This window comes from Rattus norvegicus, chromosome 7 (assembly GCF_021556685.1).
Source record: "Rattus norvegicus strain SHRSP/BbbUtx chromosome 7, alternate assembly SHRSP_T2T, whole genome shotgun sequence".
NCBI lineage: Eukaryota > Metazoa > Chordata > Mammalia > Rodentia > Muridae > Rattus > Rattus norvegicus.
This window is the reverse complement of record NC_141540.1, coordinates 72,999,688-73,024,784: the sequence shown is the minus strand read 5'-3', so window position 1 is coordinate 73,024,784 and position 25,097 is coordinate 72,999,688. Positions and strand designations below refer to the sequence as shown.

The 25,097-nt window shown below is 44.7% G+C and overlaps 1 protein-coding gene across 50 annotated transcripts in view; it reads right to left on the bottom strand.

The window, feature by feature from the left end:
• The window catches only part of R3hdm2 (R3H domain containing 2), a 128,190-nt gene that overhangs the window by 6,098 nt on the left and 96,995 nt on the right, over window positions 1-25,097 (bottom strand). For 25 of the 50 annotated variants that reach the window (XM_087557954.1, XM_087557958.1, XM_087557962.1 and 22 more), the window contains 8 exons: window positions 19,237-19,469; window positions 14,684-14,862; window positions 10,322-10,423; window positions 7,998-8,240; window positions 7,552-7,678; window positions 7,101-7,264; window positions 6,518-6,672; window positions 4,435-4,535 (listed from right to left, as the gene is read on the bottom strand). In XM_087557954.1, coding sequence (XP_087414080.1) covers window positions 4,435-4,535; window positions 6,518-6,672; window positions 7,101-7,264; window positions 7,552-7,678; window positions 7,998-8,240; window positions 10,322-10,423; window positions 14,684-14,862; window positions 19,237-19,469 — 1,304 coding nt within the window. The remainder of the gene's footprint in view (window positions 1-4,434; window positions 4,536-6,517; window positions 6,673-7,100; window positions 7,265-7,551; window positions 7,679-7,997; window positions 8,241-10,321; window positions 10,424-14,683; window positions 14,863-19,236; window positions 19,470-25,097) is intronic. The other 25 variants (XM_087557979.1, XM_087557984.1, XM_087557988.1 and 22 more) reach the window with 2 other exon arrangements.

Sequence of the window (25,097 nt, the reverse complement as noted above, 5' to 3'; positions counted from 1 at the left end):
CAGGTCAGATTGCTGAAATGTCTGGGGGCAGTGCTGGTGGGATCAGTGTCTGGGTTTGGGTCATGGGCCAGCGCTACAGGCATGTGCAAGTTTCTCTGCTAAGGATTGCAGGTAATGCCAGCACAATCTGTTCTAGAAAAGAGCGAAGCTCACAGCTTCACTGGACCACCTTACAAAGCACTGTTTGTCACCAGTTGGTTAAGTCTGGGAACAGCTGAAGCAGAGGGCACAAGTCATATTCAGAAAGTGAGAAATAATTTTGAGGTGCTAAGATATAATCATACTGTAGGAAAACCACTAAGAGATAAGAAGCTTATTTAACAAACATTTATTGCATGTTTGCAATGTACCAGTACTTATGCTGGACCCTGAATATACCACAAACAAGCCCGGCCACTGTCCTCACTGAAAGGATGGTCTACTAACAATGCAGAGTCTGAGGTACATTCTGGTAGGATACTTGGACTGTACCTACAGATGCTGGGCTAGGACCAGTGCTCTGTGGAGCCCACCTTGTACGTGCACTGGTTAAATAAACAGGGTGATGGAGGTCCAGTGGTAGGAAGAGTGAAGCAGGAGGTTCTGAAGGAAGGTAGCCAGAAGGACAATGGCCATACTGAAGGCTACATTGGCAGACTCCAGGGCCCAACTAGATATGACTGTGAGGTTTGGTGCTGGGAGCCACTGCTACTTCCTCTATCCAGGAGGTGGAGGAGGGAAAGGACACACTGAGGAGGAACATTAAGTCTAATCTTCTTTATGGTAAAAAGAAGGTAAAGAGGGAGAAGCAGTCTCATGGACAGTTTCTGCTAGGAGGAACAGGCGGGGCTCTGACTCTACACATGGGACTATACAGCATTGAATGTCAACATCTGACCTGCCTGGCTGTGTTCCAGCCAAGGCTGAGCTGGTGTGTATAGTGGTGCAGAAATGGGAGCTGGGATTACTACCTCAACAGCTTGCTGCAGTGCTGCCGCTACCACACTGCTACTACGATGGTACAGCCTCTGGATACCAGTCATGCTGGAGGTGAGTATTCGCTCAGGTGGGAGCATTGGTCAGGGAAGTAAAAGACAGGAAGGTCCTAGCTCAGGAGACACAGAAGGTATCTGAGCTTATTCTCTGGCCCATTTGTATACTCCTTCCTCTAGGGTTCACCAAACCAGAAAACACAAATACCTCGTTCAATAGCCTGGTATCTTCCTATCCACCACACAAAGGGGAAGGGCATCCATCAGTGTGGCTTACAGAAAGGGCCACATGAAACTGCACAGTTGCAGTGTGCTATGCATCCGTAACAACTCTCTGCTTGCTAGAGTTGCTCCGGGCATGTTACCTTCCCATCCTAACAGCTCTACCTACATCCTCTACCAACAACACTGCAATTGACCTTATTCAAACTCCTCATTGCAACCCAAGGGCCCCCCCCCAAAAAAAATCAGATCTACAGCTTTTCTGGGAGGCAGCTCATAATTGGAGCCTAATGCCCTGGGCTGGGAATGGTGGGGCATGTACCAGGGTATATGTGATGAGAGCGTAAGCAGGACAGAGGAAACGCCTCTGAATACCAATGTGCACACACAGGAGCTACTGAGGGCTCTATACAGGAGGGAGGAAAAGCACAAAGTCCTTATATTATTTTCTCTAGCTCCAACAACAATAATAAAGACAGGATTCCTGGTTGCAGCCTCTGTTCTGAACTCCTCCCCATACCCAGTCCTCCCCCACTGGCCGGGAGCGTTGTCCCTTCACTCAGCCGAGGACACAGAGCACTACTCAACCGATGAGCTGATTCTATGCTTCTCTTCCTCGAGCCAAAAGCAGGTGGCGTCTGTTAACAGTTGAACTGTCCCTACTTCTTAATGGACATGGCAATTAAAAAAAAAACCCCACTGCCCAGGGATAGCACTTCCTTCTCCTTGGGTTGGGGAAGGAGACTGGGCTGAGAGTGGCGGAAGAGGGAGAAGGGGGCTGAGTAAGGAAATCAATTTCAGCTTGAGAGCTAAGAAAGGAGAGGGGACGTGTGAATGGCTTTTTAAGTGGCATCATTAAACCTGGGCAGAAAGGTCGATTGGGCAGAGCAAACCACATAAATACAAGCAGATGACATTTATGTCTGGCAGAATTGGTTTTCGTTTTTTGTTTAGTTTTTTTTTTTTTTTTTAAGATCATTGAGAGAGAAACTGAAAACTGATAGGAGTTCTTCCTCACCAGCAGGGACCAAATCTATGAAAAAGAAATGAAGCCAAAATTACAGGACAGAAATCTGTATCTTGGCTCCTCAGCCCCTACCCTTTTTTGGCAGGGGAGAGGAAGATCTTTCTAAAGTGGAGGAGAATATCCTCAGTATTGAGCTGAGCCAGTAAGAATGTGAGAGGTTCTCTCTGTACAGCAGTGTTTATGCTGCTGTGTCACTGGGAGCTGGGAGTCTGTGTATTGGTGTCACTGTCATTCCATGTCTCTGTGTACTTGTCCCGTATAAACCTCAGGGGACCTAAGCCATCATTTTCATGGCAACCAAGTATTTCCTGGAGTTAAAAGTTCTATGTAGCATTAAAGTTGCAAAATTAAGGTTCAGATGAACTGGGCAACTACAAAAAGGTATTAATAAACCACAGCGGTTGTTCCAGGAACAGCCAATCCTAATCCCCGCCTTTATTTTTGGAAAAGTGACCGTGTTGCTACATGAGAGGAGAGCGGGGTGACTGTCCTTTGAAGGTGAGGGTGGCCTCTGTGGGCCAACCCTGCCATCTCTTTTCTGATCCAAGTTAACAGTAAACTGGAAAGGAAAGTGTAAGAGACATTTGTTTCTTGTTAAAAATGTCTTTACTTCCCATGAGCAGACAGTAGGCATTTAAACATCAATGGTTATGTGAACATTATGTCATAAGTTAGGATGTAGGACTGAGGGAAGGCACAGACTGCCAAAAGTATAGGTCAGTTCAGGGAAGAAAGGAAATGTAATGGGGAGAAATTCCTAAGCAGCAAGGAGAACAGACAATGGGAGAGGTTTCCTCATTTCCTTGACCTGGGAAGTCCAAACTACTTTCTTCTTTCACCCTGATCTTTAGTGCTTCTGGTATCCAGAACAGAAGATGTTTTAATTGGCTTAGTACCAGACCAAGTAAGCAATATATAACTATTTCCTATGACTTTGCTTTTGATCCAAGACCTTTTTATATTGAACAACAGATACCAGAGACCAAAGAAATATACTTATGTATCACAAAGGAGGTCAATTCATATACATGCATATCCTTATGCACACACACACACACACACTGATCTTAACAAACATGAGAGGAAATGCTGTGCAGTGCTAAGCACCAACATAGTATACAGCAATTCTTGGAGCTGGTTTCTACAATTTCCATATTCTACTGGGACATTCAAGGCCAAGTGCCCTTGGCAGACAGAAGAGGCAGTCAGAGAGCTCACTCATGTAATAAAAGGGTGGACAGATTTAAAACCTTTAGTCCCCGTTTAGTCTAGATGAAACCAGAAGTCATTTCACCTTAAAGGTGAAATATATATGAGCAAGATACATTCTGTAATTGCCCCAAAGCATCTAACAGCAGAAGTACAAAAACATCTTAGGTGAAAGCACTTCATTCTAAATGGGAAAACCAGCCAAATGGCTCCCTGTCACCAAAAGAGGGAGGTCTATCCACACCACCACATCCAACAGAGTGAAGTATGGATTAGGTTTCTGCTCCAAAGCCCTGAAGGTTCTTTAACTGTGCTGTGTGCTGTGTAGGAGTGCTGAGGGAGAAACAGACAAGGTACCTGACCTTCCTATGCTGGGGACAGACAGCTAAGGACCAAATAGCCATATGTATTCACAAGGCATAGTCGGCCCCTTTGAAGAGTCCTATAGCCATTTAACACAAAGCAATTTCCTTTTTGAACAGAAAGGGATAGAGCACAAAGATGGAGCTTATGGGGTACACAAAGGCAAAAGCCCCAAGTTTCAGTCCCGGGACTATGATGACCTCCAGTACAATATTCACTCTTGAGTCTTAGATTTCGTTATAGATTATGGTCAGAATAGAAATACCACAGTGCATGTGTGTACTCACTAAAACCTGTTAAACAGATCCATGATGCTTTAAAAAGCATTTCTCAGCTTTGTTTTTCACATTCCCAGGAGAAAAAGAAAACACTGTCTAAAGGAGTGCAGGAGACAGGAGTTTTTTCTGACAGTGAGTATAGAACACAGGCATCAACAAAAGCGCAAGGAAACCATGACCTTTCTGTTTCTGCTGTCTGAGAGGTAGGGTCAAGGCATTCACTACACTGTCTAGTCAAGACTTAGGCCTTTGTGATGAGATCAAAGCCCACCTCTGAACCCTTCAGTGCTTTATCATCCAAGTCCTTCAGTAGTGCATGCCCTGGCCAGTGCCCGAGCCCACCCCAGACTCTTTATGCTCCTACCTGAGTACTGCTGTGGTATCTGTGGTGGGCTGCAGGGAGCGGGAGACTGAGGCATCTGGTACTGCTCAGAGCCAGGAGGCTGCAGAAACCCCACAGAAGGGCTGGGAGGGGAGAAGAAAGGAGTGGTAATGGGACAGAGGGAGAGACATGGCTTCTGACAAACAGCTGCTGCTTCCTAGGCCTCCCCTGTGGGAAGCAGAGGCAGCTACAAGCCATTCCCAGACCAATTTACCAGGCAATTTCTAAAATCACTCATCAGTTGAAACTTAATTATATATATTTGTACTTGATCATCTTTCAATTAGGAAGCTGCTAATCTGCACTGAATATGGAATGTTAAAGCACATGCTCTTCCTAACAGTATGGAATACCAAACACATACATTGTAATATACAGAGGTTTTAAAAACAAAAAAGAGCCAAATCAAGTCAGGGTCAGACCACAGTGCTAGATAAAGGAGTAAATAAAACTATAAAGGGTGAGTGACTGAGGGTGTGTACACAATGGTTAACACTGGGGATCCCTAAAGACAAACAGGAGAAGAAGACTGCGAAACTCAAAACAACATGGATACTTACACATAGACAGATAAACACACACTGGAGATGTACACACAGAGACACATACAACTAGATCTACATTAATTCTATTCAGGTTCACTTCTATCCAGCTCCTCTGTGACTTTGTGTAGGTTTGTTAAATTCCTAGCTTGAATTTCTTCATTTAAAAAAAAAAAGTGGGCGTGGTTATATATGCCTTTAATACCAGCGCCCAAGAGACAAAAGTAGATAAATTCAAGGCCAGCTTAGTCTACAGAGGGAGTTCCAGGACTGCCAGGACTACACAGAGAAATCCCTGTCTCAAAAAACTGAACAAAACCCAAAGCAAAATAAACAAAAAGCAAACCCAACCAACCAACCAACCAACCATCCAACCCAATTAGAGGGCTGGAGAGATTACTCTGTGGTTAAGAACAACTTTTGGTCTTTCAGAAGAGCAAAGTTCAACTCCTAGCTCCCACTCGAGGCAGCTCACAATTACCTATAACTCTAGTTCTATGGGATCCATCATCCACTTTTGCCTTTTGAGTATGTCCCACGATCACCCCTTTTCTCACACACACACACACACACACACACACACACACACACACACACACACACACACACACACACTCTCACGAGAGAGAGAGAGAGAGAGAGAGAGAGAGAGAGAGAGAGAGAGAGAGAGAGAGCGCGCGAGAGAACGCACGAGTACACGCTAGGGCACGGTGTTTTATCATGTAACCATAAATCAGCTAGCCTGAGCAAAGACCCTGTTTCTAAAAATAAATCAAGAAGAAGAAAAAAAAAAAAACAAAACCAAAAGAAACAGTCATGTTGCTACACACCTATAATCTCAGTAGCACTCAAGAGGTTGAGGTAGAAAGACCCAGAGTTCAGGGCCAGCCTAGGTTATGTAGTAGAACCAAAAAGTCTCACAAAGAAACAAACAAAACTAGGGTAGTATACTGTTATATTCAAGATGTCTCTTCCACTACAATGATCTTACAGCCATGACCTATCTGCACTATCTCTACAGCAAGAGAAGACTATATAATTATATGGTAAAATTTGTTGTTTTATTTTTTTTTTCTTTTTTTCGGAGCTGGGGACCGAACCCAGGGCCTCGAGTTTGCTGACCTACCGCTGAGCTAAATCCCCAACCCAAAATTTGTTGTTTTAATGAAGACCAGTCCCTATCTCACAGTTTTGAGTCTGGCTACCGGACTAACAACCACTGGGGTCATTCTAATTGGTGTCTTGGAAGCAGGCAGTTCTTGCTGCAAAGCTCTATGTGAATATCAAATCAATGAGGAGAAAGAGAATGGCTCCTATGACACACACTTTTTCCAGGCTGGTCTCAAAGTTGTGACCCTCATGTATTAGCCTCTCAAGTGCTGCTGGGATTGTATGTGTGCCCCTGTGCCAGGAGATTGGCTGGGGTTAATATTGGGTTTCTTAGACCGGTGGAGACAAAAGGACGGTGTGGCAATTGGTAAAGGTCAGTGGGCAATGTGCCTTGGCTCTCGGGCAGTCCTCACCTCGTACCATTCTGCTGAGCTGGTGGGATCACACTGTAGTACACAGGCACACCTCCTGCTGGGAGGCCTCCCTGAACAGACTGGCTGGCAGGGACCAGCATGGGCTGCTGGAAAGGCGGCTGGACCACATTTTGTGATTCACTGCCCACTGGGACCTGGTGGAGAAGAGCATGGGCAGCGATGTCATCTTACCGAGCTCACCCACAGGCTGCTCAGCTAGACGAGCACAGCTCCCTTTCCACTTAGGAGTCTCTTCCAGCAGTCCTCATGTACCCAACACAAACACTCCCAAAGCCATCTCAATCTCTTCCCGCCTTAAAAACCACCCTGAGATAGCAAACACAGGAAGGAGCTCTGATTTCCTCTCAACTGTTTCCTGGGCACACACTCACTTATATGACTGTATAAAAATCACAATTTAAACTCTTCTCAAATGTTCTGGGCTTGCTTTGAGAAGCAAATACCCAGAAAGGTTCTCGAGGAAACAGATGACATTGAAGCCTTAAGTCTGCATGACTGGGGGATCCTACCCTTTTGGCTTCACAAGGACTCAGTGATCTTTCTTAACACAGAATATACCCACTTGGTAAGAAGGCAGTGGAGTGTACTGAACCACCAGGCCCTGCATCTGGCCTCCCATGCTGTTGCTCCTCTGGTTGCTGAGGAGGCCCTGGTTCTGAGGCTGCTGGACCCCAAGCATGCCTTGGTAAGCCGTCTGCTGCTGGCTAGACATCATGGGCTGTAAGCCTAAGAATGGTGAAGGCACAGAAAATGTCAGTATGAATGTGTGGGAAACATGCCCCCCGCCCCCAACACACACACACACACACACACACACACACACACACACACACACACACACACACACAGCTTTAACTGCCATTCCTTTTCCACTCTTAACTTTTCTTCTTCCACAGATCTTGGACCCTTCTTAGAAAGTTAAGAGTTCCCATTCCCCACCCCCCTTTAACTCCCTAGTTGGGAAGTACTTCTCTCCTTGGGCACCACTGTCTTACAGCAGCAGTCCTCCTTACCAGGCTGCTGGGATGCTTGAGGCAGCTGTTGACCACGCTGGGGGCTATAGGCCACCGGGTGAGACAGAGGTCGATATTGCTGGTTGGAATTAGGATACTGTCCAGGAGGATAGTAAGAAACCTGGATCTATGAGAGGAAATAGATGTAAGAGGTCTCTCTAATCAAGCTGTAACACTTGCAAATTCACTAAATGCCTCAGGGGCTGATAATAAGGAATTTGTAAATGGGGACAATTTGGCTTCACAATTATAGGAGGATGACTATAAAAGTCTGAAATAAAACAACACTAATGTTGTATAGAAGGAAGAACTTCTGCAGAACAGTAACTGTCTAAAGCAGACAATAAGGATAGCGTTCTTCCAGACTGTTTAGAGGAAGAAAGGACTGTGATATGGGACAACTGATGCACTGGCTAACGCTGGGGAAGAGGGAAGGGGCTGTTTACCTGCTGAGGGGGCTGCATGTAGCCTTGGGGTGGCAGGACTTGCTGGGTAGGTGGTGCATGGCTAGAAGTGGAATAGTTGGAAGTAGGAAGGGGCTGTCCTGCAGAGGCCATGATGAAACTAGCTTGCTGAGGATGCTGGGAGATAAGTGGGGACTGGAACAAGGCTGAGGACGGGTCAGCTGCTTCAGTGGAACCTTGGCGGCTAAGGCTCATTTGTCCAAAGGGATTGCTGAGGTCTTCTGCCTGTTGAGAGAGTAGGGGACTCAAGGACTAAGGCTGTGTTCAATCTCATGCACTTGGCTTCAATACAGAAAGACAGACAGAGCTGGATGGGGTGGCACACACTTGTAATCTCAGCACTTGGGAGGTAGAGGTTGGAGGATCATGAGTTCAAGATTAGCTTCAGCTACATACTAAGTTCTATGCCAGCCTGGGCTACATAGGCCTTGTCTCAAATATACTAATAACCAAAACCAAGAACAGAAAGACAGAAATAGCAATGCTCTACAGCAGAAGTTCTCAACTTTCCTAATGTTGCTATCCTGAGTAACACTTTATCATGGTGTGGTGATCACCCCCAAATATGAAATTATTTTCATTGCTACCTCATAATTTTGCAACTTTACTATTGTAATATAAGTACATTACAATGCAAGCTTTCCAATTGTCTTAGGCGACCCGTGAGAAAGGGTCATTTGATATCACCCCAAAAGGGGCTGCAACCCCCAGGTTGAGAACTACTGCTCTACAGTGCTCATAACATTTGGGATAGTCTGGTTTCTATACCTTGAGAAATGCACTTCAGCCTCACGACTATTTCATGGTATTTTAAACTGATAGTTGTGTGAAGCCTAAACCCGGAAACAGTCTCTCTATAAAATGCAGCAATGGCTGCCCTGATCACAGCTCTTACTAGAGTTATTCTTCAGATGGGGCTCTTACCTGAAATATAGGATAAACAAGAATTAAAGATTATATGGCTCTTTCTGATTCCAGTATTCCTCATGCTCCTGCCTTGCCACAAATCCTGTTCTTATAGAACACACCTTCCCAGAGCACGGACAGACAGCAAGGCTCTTGTACCTCCACAGCCAAGAACTGTGGGCTCACTCCTGCTGCTTGTCTCCATACTCCCTTCCCAGGTCATTTCCACCTTTGTTCTTTGACACTAGCCTAGAGTTCTCCTGCCCTTTAAAAACGACTTCCAATTCTCACCTCCGAAAGGAGGCCAGAGTGAGTGGCTGAACTAGAAGGAGAGGCTGGCTAGCTGGGCTGTAATTACCTCTTTTCTCACTTGCCTTCTCTAAACACGGAGTGAGGGTGCGCCATCTCACTCTGTGATGACAGGTTAGTCTCAGCTTCCTGTTCTGATTCCTGTGCTCTGAACAGTAACTCACATACAAACACACATGCACACACATCAGAGTAGTTCTTTTGCAAAATACTAGAAACCAAAAGAAAATGTTGCCCTCTAGTTCCATTCCATTTTCAGGGAACTGTTTTGCTACCTTCTTGGTCAGGAATAGATGACAAGAGGACTACATTGCAGATTAATTTGAGGTCCATATTCCAGCACTTTTCAGAATGGAGATAAGAGGTAGGAGGAAAAAGGGATTCTAGTGAAAAAGCAGAGAGGTGTGATTAATATAAAGTAAAAAAGGAAGGGTTCATCACCACCATCAAGTAATCTACTATGAGGCAAATCAGATTTGCAAAGGATTTGTATTTAGGATGCAAACAATTTATTTTTAATTCTATATATTTATTTTTGCTATTTTTGAGATGGGATATTACTCTAACCCAGGCTGGACTGAAATTCACTATGTAGCCTAGGCTGGCCTTGTACTCAGGGCAATCCTTCTGCCTTATCCTCTTAAGTGCTGGGATTAAAGGTATGCGCCATTACATTCACTTTACAAACAATCTACATAGTATGAATTATGCCTCTAAGAAGAACATACACTGATACAGTGAGATAGGTAGGATTTAAACATTTTATAACTGGCACCTGAGAAGTCTGCAATGAAGGAAGTCAGAGAGAACATTTCTGTACAGAATAAACTGGGAAAAAATGAAATGAAGGACACAGAGGGTAGAGCTGTGGTCCTAGGGTAGTTAGATTCCTCCTGACGCCCAGAGGAGCTCGTCATTCCTATCCTATATTTACTTGTATCTTTTGCATGCTGTGCTGGTCCCTCAAGAAACAGCTTTCTACCTCTCTTCCAAAAGCACCACACGCTTGCAAGGCCAGCAAAGACTGATCCAGACATCCCACAGACACAGGCCACACAGGGACAAGACAAAATAGGGAGTGGCGGTTATACCATGTTGTACTGCTGGGGCGGAGAGACTGGCAGAAGGACCTGGGGACAGGAGCTTGGAGAGAACTGAACCGGCTGCGGAGAGGGCTGCAGGGCCGGGACTGGCTGTGGGCAGCACAGAGGCATGTGGAGAGGAAGAGAAAAGCATGAGGGAGGCAGAGGGGCAGATGGGAGGAACATGTTAATCATAGAAGACACTCCATATGAATCACATGGCCATCGAGCAGGCTGCCCACCAAGCCTGGGGTAGCTTGTGGCTTTCACCTCTCTCTCAGAGAAACCTGGTATATTCTCTGCCCCATTAGCCACTTAAACCCTGCAGCTGTGAGTTATCTCAGGACTCTCGGGGTCAAGGCCCGTGACGTGAGTCCAAGCACAGCCTTCCCAAGGTGTATTTTGTGCTGAGCACACAATCACTGAGGATCTCCATCATCATCTCCCTAAATGCCCACTCGAGGGATACTGTGTAAGGGATACCTAGAGACGGGGCACCTACTCACTAAGCTGTAGGGATGCCTAGAGATGGGGTACCCTCTTACTAAGCCATAGGGATGCCTAGAGATGGGGTACCTTCTCATTAAGCCGAGCACTGGAGTGGCAGTGCAAGGCTCTCTGCTCAGCCCCAAGCAACAGAGATCGATAGAATGGCCTACCTTGGATCACAGAGTTAAATCAAAGAATGTGGCTTGAGAGTCCCTGAGACTTCCAAGTGTCCCAGAGAGGGATGCTGCTGTCACCTGGTGAGTTAGCTCAGCCCCACTGACATCCTATGCCAATGGCTTTCTGAATGCACTGCCTGCCAAGCTGTTCAACATTAGTTACAAATGTTGCTGGTCCATACATACATTTTCTATTTCCCTAAACCTCTTGGGGGAGGACTTACCCTGGTTCAGGCCTTTTGATTTTCCACACACTTGTGAGTTTTAAAGGAGCGTGAGCTGGGAGTGGTGGCCTACAACTTAACTGCAGCACTTGGGAGGCAGAGGCAGGTGGATCTCTGAATTGGAGGTTGTCTGGTCCAGGGTTCTATAATAAGGATTCTGGGAGGAGAAGGGAAGTGGGGGGATGATGCTCTTCTGGTTCTCTTAACTAGGAAGGGCCATAGTAAAGGGAGGGTCTCACTTCCTTTTAAATGTGTATGGGTGTTTGCCTACATGTGTAACATGTACCAGTTGTGTCCCTAGTGGCCAGAGAGACCAGAGGAAGGTACCTGTTCCCCTGGAACCAGAACTACAGATGGTTGTGAGCCACCATGTAGGTACTAGGAATCAAATCTGGATCCTCTATAAGAATAGCCAGTGCTTGTTCCCTCTAAACCATCTCTCCAGGATTGCCACTGCTACTCTGTTGTTGTTGTTGCTGGTTTGGTTTGATTTGGTTTAGTTTTGGTTTACTCTACCCTTATTTTCTTGGATGGTCTCAAAGTCCAGAACCAGGATATCTCTAAGAGACCACAAGACATCTGCTGCCACCTACTGGTGAATTCTGGGATCCATGAAAGCTCTGGGATGTGAGACACTAGCTAGCTACAGGGTTAACAGGGCTCCTTCGTAACATTCACTGCAACTCAACAAAACCCAGGTACTGAGCCTTCACCCTCCACCTGACTCCCTGGAGCCACCTTTGGCATCAGTGCAGGAGGTCAGCTATGCTTAGTGAGCGCTCTGAAGAGTCCCAAGAAGAGTTCGAGTCTTGTTTTGCCAGCACAATGTCTGGGCCTGGGCAAATGCCTTTTGCTAGGACCTAAGATAACTATCCCTTCCCCAAAGTTTCCTAAAAGCTTTAGAACACAAAAGCGCATGCTTATTTGGTTACTTCCTTCATTTCTACACTGCTACATTATTTGAGGGACCAAACAATGATTACTTCTGTGCAACTTTACAGCCTCATGCTGACAGCCGTGAGGACAGACCAACAAGGAGAACAGGAAGGCAGGGACGGAGATGAGGAAGGAGAGGCTCAGGGGTGAAGTCAGCACCACAAAAGGAGGAGGAAAAGAACTGAAATAAGGAGAGGCTATGGGAAGAAGTGAGGGACAGGGAGAAGAGGTTAAGGCAGAACAAATATCAGATGACAATAAGGTTAACAACTCTCGTAAATGCCCCCGGACACTCAAACGTACCCCAGGTAACATTGTTTTGGGAGTCTGTGATTATGATTAACTTCCAGAATATATTTCTGAGAGAACAGAAGCCTTCGAATCCCCAATCTGTAGCATCTAACCTAACACCACATTCCGTACCAACAACTCCTCCATGGAACAGCAGAAGCAGGAGCAGGGGGAACAGAAAGTTGGAATTGAGAGCCTACCACTTGACATTTATTCCAAAATATTAGTCCCAAATGGTTATTCTTCTATCTTTTTTTTTTAAAGATTTTTTAAAAAAGATTTATTTATTTATTTTATGTACAGCATTCTGCCTGCATATGTGACTGCAGGCCAGAAGAGGGCACCAGATCCCATTACAGATGGTTGTGAGCCACCATGTGGTTGCTGGGAATTGAACTCAGGACCTCTGGAAGAGCAGTCAGTGCTCTTAACCGCTGAGCCATCTCTCTAGCCCCTTCTTCTATCTCTTTATCCCTTCTCCATTCTTGCTATGTTTTAAGCACATATGGCAGGTAGAAGGAAAGGACAAAAGACTAAGGGAAAAGAGGGAGCAGGACAGTATTAAAATATACTTTTTCAGAGAAAAAGAACCACAAAATGCTGGGACCTTAGCCAGTGAGATAGACAGACAGAACACTGTGGGAGGTGGGGGGGGGCAGCTGGAGGAGGAACACTTTACTCACTCACAGGCAGAGCAACAGACCCAAATGCATGTCTTAGCAAAGACCTAAGCTTGTATGAATAAGACCTAACAGGGCATCCTGGGATCCTCCCACTTGAGTTTCCAGTTCATATTGACCAGGTTGGGAACTGATTCATTCTTTTTTTAAAAAACAAAATTATTAATAATTATTACTACATCCCGACTGCTGTTTCTCCTCCCTCCTCTCCTCCCAGTCCCTATTCCCAACCTCCCCACTGTCCCTCCCCATCCACTCCTCCTCCATTTCTCTTCAGAAAAGAACAGGCCTCCCATGAATATTACCCAAACATGGCATACCAAGTTGCAGTAAGAGTCAGCAGGGAACTGATTCTTGCCTTAGAGATGCCATGGGCAGGGGAGTGAAGCAGCCTGGCAGGTAAAACAACTTAAAGACGGTAGCAGGAAAGTAGAGACGAATGGGCTTTTGAATACAAAGGATATCTGAGGTTAACATGGGACTCTAGTCATGAGGCACTCTGCTTATAGGAGATAGCTCCACGCAGAATGTTAAGATTCAATTGACAGAAGAGCTGACTCAGACTGATGGCTTTCATGGTCTGCACAGAAGCACAATGTTTCTTAAACCTTGGTAAACAGCAACATCAACCAAGGTTTCTCTGTGTAGCTCTGGCTATCCTGGAACTCACTCTGAAGACCATGTTGGCCTTAATCACAGAGATCTGCCTGCTTCTGTATCCTGAGTGCTGTGACTAAAACCAAGTGCCACCACTGCGGAGCAAGTTTTGAAATTCCTACTCTGCAGCTCACAGAGCTCAAACTTACTCTGTATTCCTGCCTATCTTCACATCCAATCCTCCTACCTCAGCCTCGCAAGCACTGGAATTACAGCATGTGCCATGTCACCTGGCTTATAGTATTAAGTTGTGGGGTCTTGAAAATTATTCCCTCTGTAAACCAACAAATAAGTAAAGTGTGTGTTTATGAACCAACATTTCTAATCAGACTATGGGGGTAGAAGGCCTGGAGCTGTGATATTTTCAAGTTCCATACATAGATTTAGTGAGTAGAAATGACTTTGTTAATTTTATACAGGACTTTAAAGGGTACGGTAGAAACACAATATGGAGTAAAAGATTCCACAATTCTCAGATAACCAGGGGTCAAAATTCTCAGCACTCAGGAGGTAGAGGCAGGTGGATTCTGAATTCTGGGCCAGCCAGGGCTACACAGACAGATCCTGTGTCATAAGAGGAAGAAATGTAAATGGAGTTCTTAGGTCAGCTGAGTGTGACAGTGCACATCTGCAGTCCCAGCATCTGGGAAGTGAGGGGACGACATCAGGACATCAGCTGAGGCTGTCCCCAGCCTAAACTTTAAAGCCGACATAGGCTTCATGACACCTTGTCTCAACAGAACACAATAACAAAAGAAGTATTTCAGCCAAACATTTGCCCTTATCCTGCCCTCCCAACAATTAACAAATAAGAAATGGGGGCAGGTGTAGAATACTTTACAAACGGCATGGTGGCCTCACTTCTAGAGCTTCCCTGAACCAGAGCAAAGGGTGCTGGGCACTTGAGTAGTAACTCACCTGTGAAATCATGTGATTATTCAAGGGTGGCTGTTGTTGAGGAACGGGTGGGAGGGCAGGAAGCTGCTGTTGCTGCTGCTGCTGCTGCTGTTGCTGCTGGACAGTACAAGGAAGAAGGCCCCGGACAGACTGGGGTGAGGTGACCTGGTTGCACACTTCTGGGGCACCTAGTGTCATGCCTAAGGCAAAGAGGAGACCCACCCAAAGTTGTAAATACAAAGCACAAATATAACTCTGAAGGGCCCAGCTGCAGGATTTTACTTTTGCCTTGCCCTTTCTGTTCATTTCCTTCTCCCTAGTCCCACAGCTGTCCAAAGCTCCATGCAAGGATACAGCCTATTGCAGCTTCTCTGTTGATAGGAGTCCACCTCATAGAAGGCTTCTGTTCCCTAGGGTCAGGAAATATCTTGAATGCTAATGGCTGGTTTGAGAATTGAACAAAATGTTCGAGAGCAGCAATTCTCAACCTGGGAATCACAATCCCTTTTGGAAGTGGGACTCAAACAACCTTTCACAGAAGTCACTATCTACACGGTCAGCTATTTAAACTACAATTCATAGCAGTAGCAAAGTTATGGTTATGAAGTAGCCACAAAAATAATTTTATGGCTGGGGGTCACTGTATTAAGAGGGCACTGCAGAACTGGAGAGATGGCTTAGCAGTTAAGAGCACTGGGGGTTGGGGATTTAGTTCAGTGGTAGAGCACTTGCCTAGCAAGTGCAAGGCCCTGGGTTCAGTCCCCAGCTCTGAAAAAAAAAAAAAAAAGAATAAAAAAAATAAATTAAAAAAAAGAGTACTGACTGCTCTTCCAGAGATCCTGAGTTCAATTCCCAGCAACCACATGGTGGCTCACAACCATTTGTAATGGAAACTCTGACAACATCTTCTGGTGTGTCTGAAGACAGCGACAGTGTACTTATATAATAAATAATTCTTTAAAAAAAAAAAAAAAAGAGGTCGCAGCATTAGGAAGGTTGAGAACTCTGTTCTCCAGGTAGAAACAGGAAGATCTCTGTTGAGTTTGAGGCCTGTTTAGTCTACACAGTAAGTTCCAGGACAGGCAGGGATACACAGAGAAACCTGTCTCAAAAACAAACAAAACCAATAATATATATCCTAACCAACCAAACAACTCCTTAGCATATAGTGGCATCTCCCCTGTCTAAAATCAATCTGTATCTCATAATGGGAAAGCTTAAAATATTAAGCTTCAGAGATTCTTCACTATGGAACCTTGCCTTCTGCTTCCTTCCTTCCCACTTGTGTGACACCATCCTTTATGGAAACTGCTGAGAAAACAATTTTTATCTTAAAGCACCCATAACCCACCCCACAACACAACCCTCACACAACAAACTTCCCATTTCAGGCCCCCTAAGGCATTTACAATAGTCACACAACACATTTTTTAAATAAAGAGAAAAAGCATACTGCATACTTTTATCAACTATGCAAGAGGGATTCTGTAATGAACTAAGGTATGATCCTTGGCTAGCTCCTAAAATCTGGTAAGAAGATAGAGAACCGGTAGTGCCATCACCAAAGCTGAGTGACTGACAGTAAAGCTGAATGAGGGAGAAGCTGAGTGAGGGAGAAGCTGGGTGAGAGAGAAGCTGAGTGAGGGAGAAGCCGAGGAAGCAGGAACCCCTAGAGGGTCGAGGAATAAAAGGAGAAGAGGTGCATTAGGGGGATACTAAAAGTTTATCAGACTGAGGGGGACAAAGATAATGTCATATTCAAGAAATGGTTGGAGAGCTGGAGAAGAATGTGTTTTTAAAAATTAGCCTCGCGGGGTTGGGGATTTAGCTCAGTGGTAGAGCCCTGGGTTCAGTCCCCAGCTCCGAAAAAAGGAAAAAAGAAAAAAAAAAATTAGCCTCAGCTTCCCAGGGTGCCACCTTGCCCTGCTTTTTATATAGGTGATATAGAAACATGAACTTGCACGTGAGTGTAAATGTGTCTGTGTGTGTGCGCATTTGCACGTATCACACTCAAGGTCAACAATGGGTGCTGTTTTCAGAAAGCACTCACCTTGCTTCATGCGCTTATTGGCAGCTCTGCCAGCTCACCATGAGCCCTGGAAAGCTTCCTGTCTCTCTCTTCCCAGGGCTGGGACTGTAAGTGCACACCACCATGCTTAGCTTTTTTTTTTTGGAAATAATTTTATTTTTTGTGCGACTGTTTTGCCTGCATGTTATTTATCTGTCCCGTACATTGTGCCTAGAGCTAATAGAGGCTAAATGAGAACATCTGATCCCCTAGAACTGGAATTACAGATGTTCGTGATCAACCATGTGGGTGCTTGCTTGGAATCAAACCCAGAGCCAGAAAGACACATATAGTATGTACTTACAAGTGGACATTAGCCAGAAAGGGCAGGATAACCATGATACATTCCACAGACCCAAAGAACCTGGGTAATTAGGAGATCTCCAGGGAGGATGCATGAAGCTCACTCAGGAGAGGTGGATGGAAGGAAGGAACTGAGTAGGAGGAGGGGAATAGTGATGGCAATCAGGTGTGGGGGCAGGAAGGACAGGAGAGGGCTGGGACTGAGAATGGAAATCAGTGGGGGGCATCTCTGGGAGAGGAGGATGGGGGTGACCCTAGCTGAGATACCTACCAGAGGGGGATACAGAGACTGAACTGGCCACCTCCTGTAGCCAGGTGGGACTTCCAGAGGAGGGAGGGGGACATTAATCCACCTACAAAACCTTCAACCCAAAATCTGTCCTGTCTAAAAGATGTACAGGGACAGCCAACCAATGACTGGCCCAACTTGAGACCCATCCCATATAAGAGAGCCAATCCCTGACACTATTAATGCTACTCTGCAATGCTTGCAGACAGGTACCTAGCAGAACTGTCTCCTGAGAGGCTGTATCCAGCTGCAAATGGAACAGGTACAGAAACCTACAGTCAAACATCAGGCAGAGCTTGGGGAATCTTGTGGAAGAGTAGGGGATAGAATTGAGTAATCAGAGGGGTCAAGAACACCACAAGACCTATAGTGTCAACTAATCTGGGCCCAAGCCTGGGCTACCAACCAGAAAGCATTTGTAGAAATGAGCAGATTGGTGTTTATGTGGTTTTCCCTAACAAGTGGAACAAGGGCTGCTTCTGACTCTGTTCCCTGCCATTGAATCCCCCTTCCTCTAATTGGACTTGCCTGGTTGGTCCTCAGTGGGAGAGGATGTGCCTAGTCCTGCTGGGGCTAGATGTCCTAGGGTAGAGTGGCACCCAAGGGGCTCACCCTGAAGAAAAGGGAAGGGGAAATGGGAGGAAGGACTTAGAAGAGTGGGGCTGGGAAGAGGAAAGCTGCAATCAGGATGTAAAATGAATAAAAAAGTATTGAAGGAAAGAAAAAGAAAGGGAAGTCTATGTTCTTAACTGCTGAGCCGTCTTTCCAGCCTCCATGCCTGGCTTTTCACACAGATGCTAGAGATGAAACTCAGGTCTGCATCCTTGCACAGTGGAAAGTTGACCTTCTGAGCTATCTACTTGGCTCTAACATGAACATTTTTAGGAGGGGACAATGTGAGTAGATCTGTGTTTTAGATTAGTAAGTTTGCCCTGAAAATGGCTTAGAATAGAGTGGAAAGATAATCATGGAGCTAATACCATAATTAAATAAAATGAAGGCCTAGTTAAAGGCAGAGTTAGTGGTATTAGAAAAGGGGACTAGGAGAGAAGGGCAGGAGAAATCTAACAGAAGCAAAAGGCTCCACCACTACTGGTGTCTACTGAAGGTAAGACCTATTAGATCTTGAGGTGTAGGATGCAAGAAAGTCCTCACAGGGCCACCAGTGTGAAGGTACAGATCAACCTCGCATAGAGCTAAACAGTCCTCTGCTAAGACCACACCGTAGCAGAACAGAAGGCACCAAAAAGTGGCAACAGGTTGACAGGAAGAACAAGAGGGTCTACTTCTTCCCAGTGACTACATTCCAGAGAAGCGGTTGTAGCAGGATGTGTCTAGTAAGTTCTGGCATGCTGGCTACTGCTGACTGGTTATAAAGAGTTACATTTTTTATTCCCACGGGCACAGAGTGGAAGTACCTGTCATTTCCATCTTACCATGTAACCTTGCTCTGTAATCTACCTCAGTCAGATAATACACAAAATAACTCAATTCCAACCAGACTTTCTTCCTTCCTAAAAAAGAACAGGAAGTCTGAAAGAAAAATCAAAGAGGCAACTAGATTTAAGAATGGGTAATGGCACCAGGCATGGTGGCTCATGCCTTTAATCCCAGCACTCAGGACACAGAGGCAGGCAGACCCAACTTTAGGCTAGCCTGGTCTACAGAGTAAGTTCCAAGACAGCCAGGACTTCATAGAGAAACTCTGTCTCATAAAAAACTAAAAGACAGACAGACATATTTTTTAAAAAATGGGTAATGGCTCCAAGAAGTCAGATCTCCTCTCTTCTGGTGATGCTGTTAAGTTCCAAGCAACTGCACTGTGTCAGATGTTGCCTGGAGTAAGTTACTAGAGAGACTTTGCAAAAGACAAGCAAGGGATGGTATGATGTGAAGGGAGAGTTGCTGTGGTACCTGGCCTGGAGAGCCTGCCTGCACTGCCACCTTTACTGCTGCCGATGCTGTCACCTCGGGTGAGGATGGAGATCCCACTGAAGCTGCTGGCTTTGGTGACAGGCGGTCGCATACTACGGACAGAGCCATCTGAGTCTGTGCTGCTCCAAGGCCGTGGCTCTAGGGATTTGAGTTCGCTGTCTGTGCTGCTCTGTCGGCTGCTTGAGGTGCGGCTCAGCCCTTCACGGTTTCCCCTGCAGAAACCACAGTGGTCAGAGGACCTCTCCCCCAGCCCCCAACTCAGCAGAAGGGCCAAGAGAGAGAGAGAGAGTTCCTTTTTTATTCTCTCACTAACAAAGAAGAGGGGGAGGGGTGTGACACTGACTTCTTGTTAGTTGGCTGACCAACTGAGATCTGATGGGAGCAGACATGACAAGGTCCAGTACAATAACAAAGAGCACAGAGGCAAATCTGAAAGACAGTGCACTGGCGTTCAACACAGTGATCCGAGGCAAATAGGAAGCGACATACATGGTACTGAGACTGACTGTGGTCTCTTTTCCACACCCTACAGGGATCTCACACATGCAAAAAATGGAGGGCAACACAAGAGTAGTAGCAGCAACTTCTGGGACTTCTTAAAACAAGAAGACTCCTAGAAGTTACTGTGAATAGAAAGTGGGAGTAGCCAGTGACATGGATAAATCCCATAGAAGATCTTCCAGACAGCATGCATCTAAGCCAGCAGAGGTACTTCTTATGAAGTCTTTCCAGGGGTGGGAAGATTATAGTGAACAATCTGACTGTCTAAATTGTTTTGTGGAAATTCCATCTTGGTATCTGAGGACAACAGATACCATAGTTGCTAAGGAAGATCAAATACATGCTTGAGACTTGGTAGAAAGGGACAGGGGCTTGACTGTACTAATAATCTTACTGCCTTGGGTGAGGCACAAAACTACCGAGAAAGGGATTCTTCCGTTCTTGTTTGTTATAAAATGTCAGGCTTATCCTGACATTAAAAGCACTGCCTGCACTAGGTGTTGGCTGTATACACCTTTAATCCTACACTCAGGAGGCTGACGCAGGTGGCTTTCTGAGTTTGAGGACAACTTGGTCTATGGAGCAAGTTCCAGGACAGCCAAGGCTACACACAGAAACACTGTCTCAAAAAAAAAAAAAAAAAAAAGGAAAGAAAGATAGAAAAAAGATTGCCTGTGATTAAAAATGGCAGTATGCCTCAAAATAACCATTGTTGACAGAAAACTTTGTCTAGCCTTAAAAAGAGATATTTACTTATTAAGCGGGTATGTCTTATTTGTATAAATGTATGTATACCATGTATGTGCCTGGTGTCCACAAAGCCCCAAGAAGGCATCAGATCCCCTGGAACTGCAGTAGTTAAGGATGGTCATATGCAGCCACTGGGGTTCTGGGAACTGAATCCAGGTCCTCTGCAAGAGCAACCAGTGCTCTTAACTTCAGAGTCTTCTCTCCAGCCCTTAAAGATTTATTTGTTGATTACATGTGCCTGTGTCTCTGGTGTGTGCATGCCACAAGTGTACAGATGTCCAAGATAAACAGAAGAGAGGATCCCCTGGAGTAGGTAGTTGTGAGTCAACATAGGAGAGTGCTTAGAATCAAATTTTGATTTCTCTTTGTTTTTGGAAGTTGTAGGGAGTTTTGTGTTTGCATGTGTGTGAGTGTGTATATGTGGTGTGTATGCATATTATGAACATGTGTGCAGTACATGTGCCTATTTTTCTTGATCAGGTTCTAGTATGTTGGAAATGATTTCATTACTATATTTTACTCATTTGTGTTCATGTATGTATGTAGGTCAGAGGTCAACTTGCAGGTGTGATTACTTCTCTCCTACCACATGAATCCCAGGATCAAACTCAGGCTCTCAGGCTTGGTGGCTGGCGTCTTTACTCACTGATCATCTCACCAAACCTGGATGACTAATAAATGTAATTAGACCGTGTGGCCAATCCAATGGATGCTCTGCCTTTGTCTCCAGTCCTTCTCCCAGGACAGGGTTACAGTTGTATTGCCATGGTCAGTTCTTCCAAAAGTGTTGGGGACAAACAGTCAGGTCTCCATGACTGCACAGACACTATACAGACTGAGCCATCTCCTAAGTTCTTATTGCTTCTTACTAAAAGCAGCAATTTTCTTTATTTTAGTTTCGTCCCAACAACCACCTGAGGGAGCCACAAGACAACAATCACCAATTATCTATCTATCTATCTATCTATCTATCTATCTATCTATCTATCTATCTATCTATCTATCTATCTATCTATCTGCATAACTTGGCAAAATCATAGTGCTTTGGATTCCCTTCTTTTCATCATTATCTCACCAAAACCAAATAGAGAATGCTACCCCAATCACCTTAGCTCTAAAGGCCCTTTGTTCAGTTATTTTGAGAGAGTGAGCTAGCTTGCTTCCTTCCCTTCACCCTCTCTTCTATCAGGTAGGATCTTATCATCCTGCGCTGGCCATCCTGGAACTCTGTAGACCTGCCTGCCTCTGCCTCCCAAGTGCAGATGAGAGCCACAAGAGGCTGGTGGTCACTTTTCTGGTTTCTATTAACCATTCCAGGAGAGCTAACAACATGCTGGCACAATTGACTAGGAATATGCCAATTCTTCTTTGCTACACCAAGTACATAGGGTTTCATGCTTCTCTATATGGAGCTAGAATAAGAGACTGTATCATAGTCCTGTTTTCTCTAAAACTTAATCTCTATTCTCTGGATGTCAAGAGCAAAAAACGAAACAAACGTAAATCAAAAAATGTTCACAACAGAAGCAGGATTGAAGCAAGAGCCAGTAGCTCTGTCTCACCTAGGATACTGAAGACAACAACAGAGTGTGTGTGTGTAGATTACTGGCAGTGCCAATGGATGAAGCTGCTCATCAGACACCAGAGCACAGACTCTGTTGGTCTTCTCAACTAAAACACTGTATTTATCAGGATAACCTGTCGTTTACTTTCTCTTGGTACCTGAGGCAGATGGAGAATGAGGCATCTTTAAACTAAGTGCCTTAGGAAGTAGTACTTCTGGACCTATCCATTTTCCCCACAACAGTAATGGTCAAATGCTCAAAAATGGATTGTTTGATGATTTAATACATAATTCTCTTGATAGAAAATCTGAGAAAACAGATCAATTTTCTTCTCTATAAATAATCATATCATTAAATATATAGCCAATTTGGGAGAGCCACTTAAATTCCATTCTGAGGAATGATTGGGTTGGGTATATGTTAGAGAGATGGCATAAGAAAAAAGAATACACTCATACTCCATGTGTTATAAAACCAGAGCTAATTTAGGCTGACTTAGCCCTGATCTCTGTCACTGTTTCAAGACAGGGTATATGTAGCTCAGTCAGGCCCCAAACCTGGTATGTAGCCGAGCATCCTCCTGTCACTACTTCCTTACTGCTGGGATTCTGGTATGTGTGACACTAGACTCAGCTAATGTGGTCTAAGGATGAAATCCAGGGCTTTATTCATGTTAGTCAAGAAGTATACTACCAACTGAGCTTCACCCCAGACTTCTCTGATTTAGTTTTTTATAGGAAGAAGTCCAGTTTGTTGGGTCTGAGAAATGTTGGGGTTCTAGAGGGGGCAGCATTTGATAAAGAGCGCTAGGCTTCTCTGTTGTCTACTTATCAATGGACTAAGACTTCCCAAGAACTGGGGAGCTGCCATAGTTAGTGCCAGTGTAGATGTTAAAATTTGGTGTATTATGTATTTCCAAAAACATGAAATGGACAGAAATGTATGAGGCATTTTACTAGTAAGATTCTGGACTATGATCCAAAACAGGGTAAGCAGTCAGTCCAAGATCTGCATTTTACATTACTTTTTCTTTTTTGAGACAGGGTGTTATGCAACCCAACCTTGTCTTAAACTACCTTAGCAGACAAGGGTGATCTTGAACTTCTGACCCTTCTGTCTCTCCCTACCGAGTGCTGGGATTCAGGCATGTACACTATCCCTACTTCCTTGTACTGCTCCTGAACCCAGGTTCTTGGTACACTAAGGACGTTCTCCACCAGCTCAACCACATCACCAGCACCTAACTTAGGTTTTTAAAAAAAATGTTCTTGTTCTTAAGTCTTTCTGCCTTCTTTTAATTTATTTATTCATTTATGTGAGACAGGGTCTCACTATAGCCCCGGTTGTCCTACAACTTGCTGTGTAGACCATGTTGGCTTTGAAGTCACAAAGATCTTCATGACTCTATCTCTTCTCAAGTGCTGGAATCAAAGGTGTGCATCACCATACCCAGTTGTTTATTTTTAAAAACTTTTATTTTATTTTGAATTATGAGTATATGTGGGTGTCAGTAGGGGGCTATGTGCATGCAACATGCCCAGAAGAAGGTGTAAGAATCCAGAAAGCTGTAATTATAGGCAGTTGTGAACTTCCTAATGTGAGTGCTGGGAACTGAACTTAGGGTCCTCTGCAAGTATGTGCTCTTAAGTGCTGAGACATTGTTCTAGTCCCACTTTTATTTTTAATTGATAATCATTTCGTGTGTGTGTGTGTGTGTGTGTGTGTGTGTGTGTGTGTGTGTGCGCGCACGCATGCACATATGTGTGAAAAAGTCAAAGGACAATTGCCAGGAGCTAGTTCTCTACCCCCACCTGGGGCTGAGCTCGGGTCACCAGGGTTGGTGGCAGCTGCATTCACCTGCTGAGCTGTCTCACTGGTCTTCATCTAAATCTTTAATCAGAACACAGTTTGATTTGATTTTTCGGGCTTGAAAAAAAGATTTGGAGAGGTAAGGGCTGCACCTGCTCACCAGATTCTTCAAGCTATTATCTGCACAGTTTGGTGTAGCCTGATGCTCACAGGAAAGCATCACTCTTAGCAGTGAATTTGAATTAGACTTCAAATCAAACAAACATTGGAGAGGAAGAAGGGCTGTTTGTAAAGATCTGGTGTGGGATAATAGAAAGAACACTGGACAAAATCAGCCTCAGTCTTGCCGCTTACAGCCACGTAGCCTAGGGCTCCCTATTCCATCTCTAGCTTCTCTTTCTTCTGATCAAGTCAGTACACCAAAAAAGTTGAACCAGGTAAGATATACTTCAGCAACTATAAGGCACTGTTCTCCGGGATAATTACAACTACAAAGAATATACTATCTAGCAGAATTTCATTTTTTTAATGTGAAAATTTACATATCTTTGGTACCATCAACAATGCAAAGCTCACTCAGCCTCTGGTTTTCAGATGGGCTTCAAAGTGGCACTGTCTAGAGGTCAGAGGGGATGGAGAGATGGCTCAGTGGTTAAGAACACTGGATGCTCTTCCAGAAGACCTGAGTTTGATTCCCAGGACCCACATGGCAGCTCACAACTGTAACTTCTTTCAGAGAATTCAATACCCTCTTCTAGCCTCTGTGGGCACTCCATGTATGTGGTACAGAGATAATCACACATAAAATAAATCTTTAAAAATTTTAGGAAAATGTGAATTTCTCTATCCTTCCCAACAGCGGGAAATGCCATTGTCTCTTTTTCCTTTCTCCTCTTCCTTTTAAGATTTATTTTTATTGATATGTATGTGTGCATAATTGTGTGAGGTAGGTACACGTGAATCAAAATGGAATGCAAATGCTTGTGGAGACCAGAGGGCATCCGATCCCCTGAGAGTCACCTGATGTGAGTGTTGGGAAGGAGTTCATGTCTTGTATAAGAGTACTGCACAGTGGTAGCCACTGCGCAGCTCAGCTTTGGGAAGGTCAATAGGAAAGACAATTAGAGCTTTGGAAGTGAAACATATATTTTGAGTCTCCTATTGCACTGAGGATTTAAAAATGGAGAAGGCCTTTGGAAAGAGTGTTGAAATATA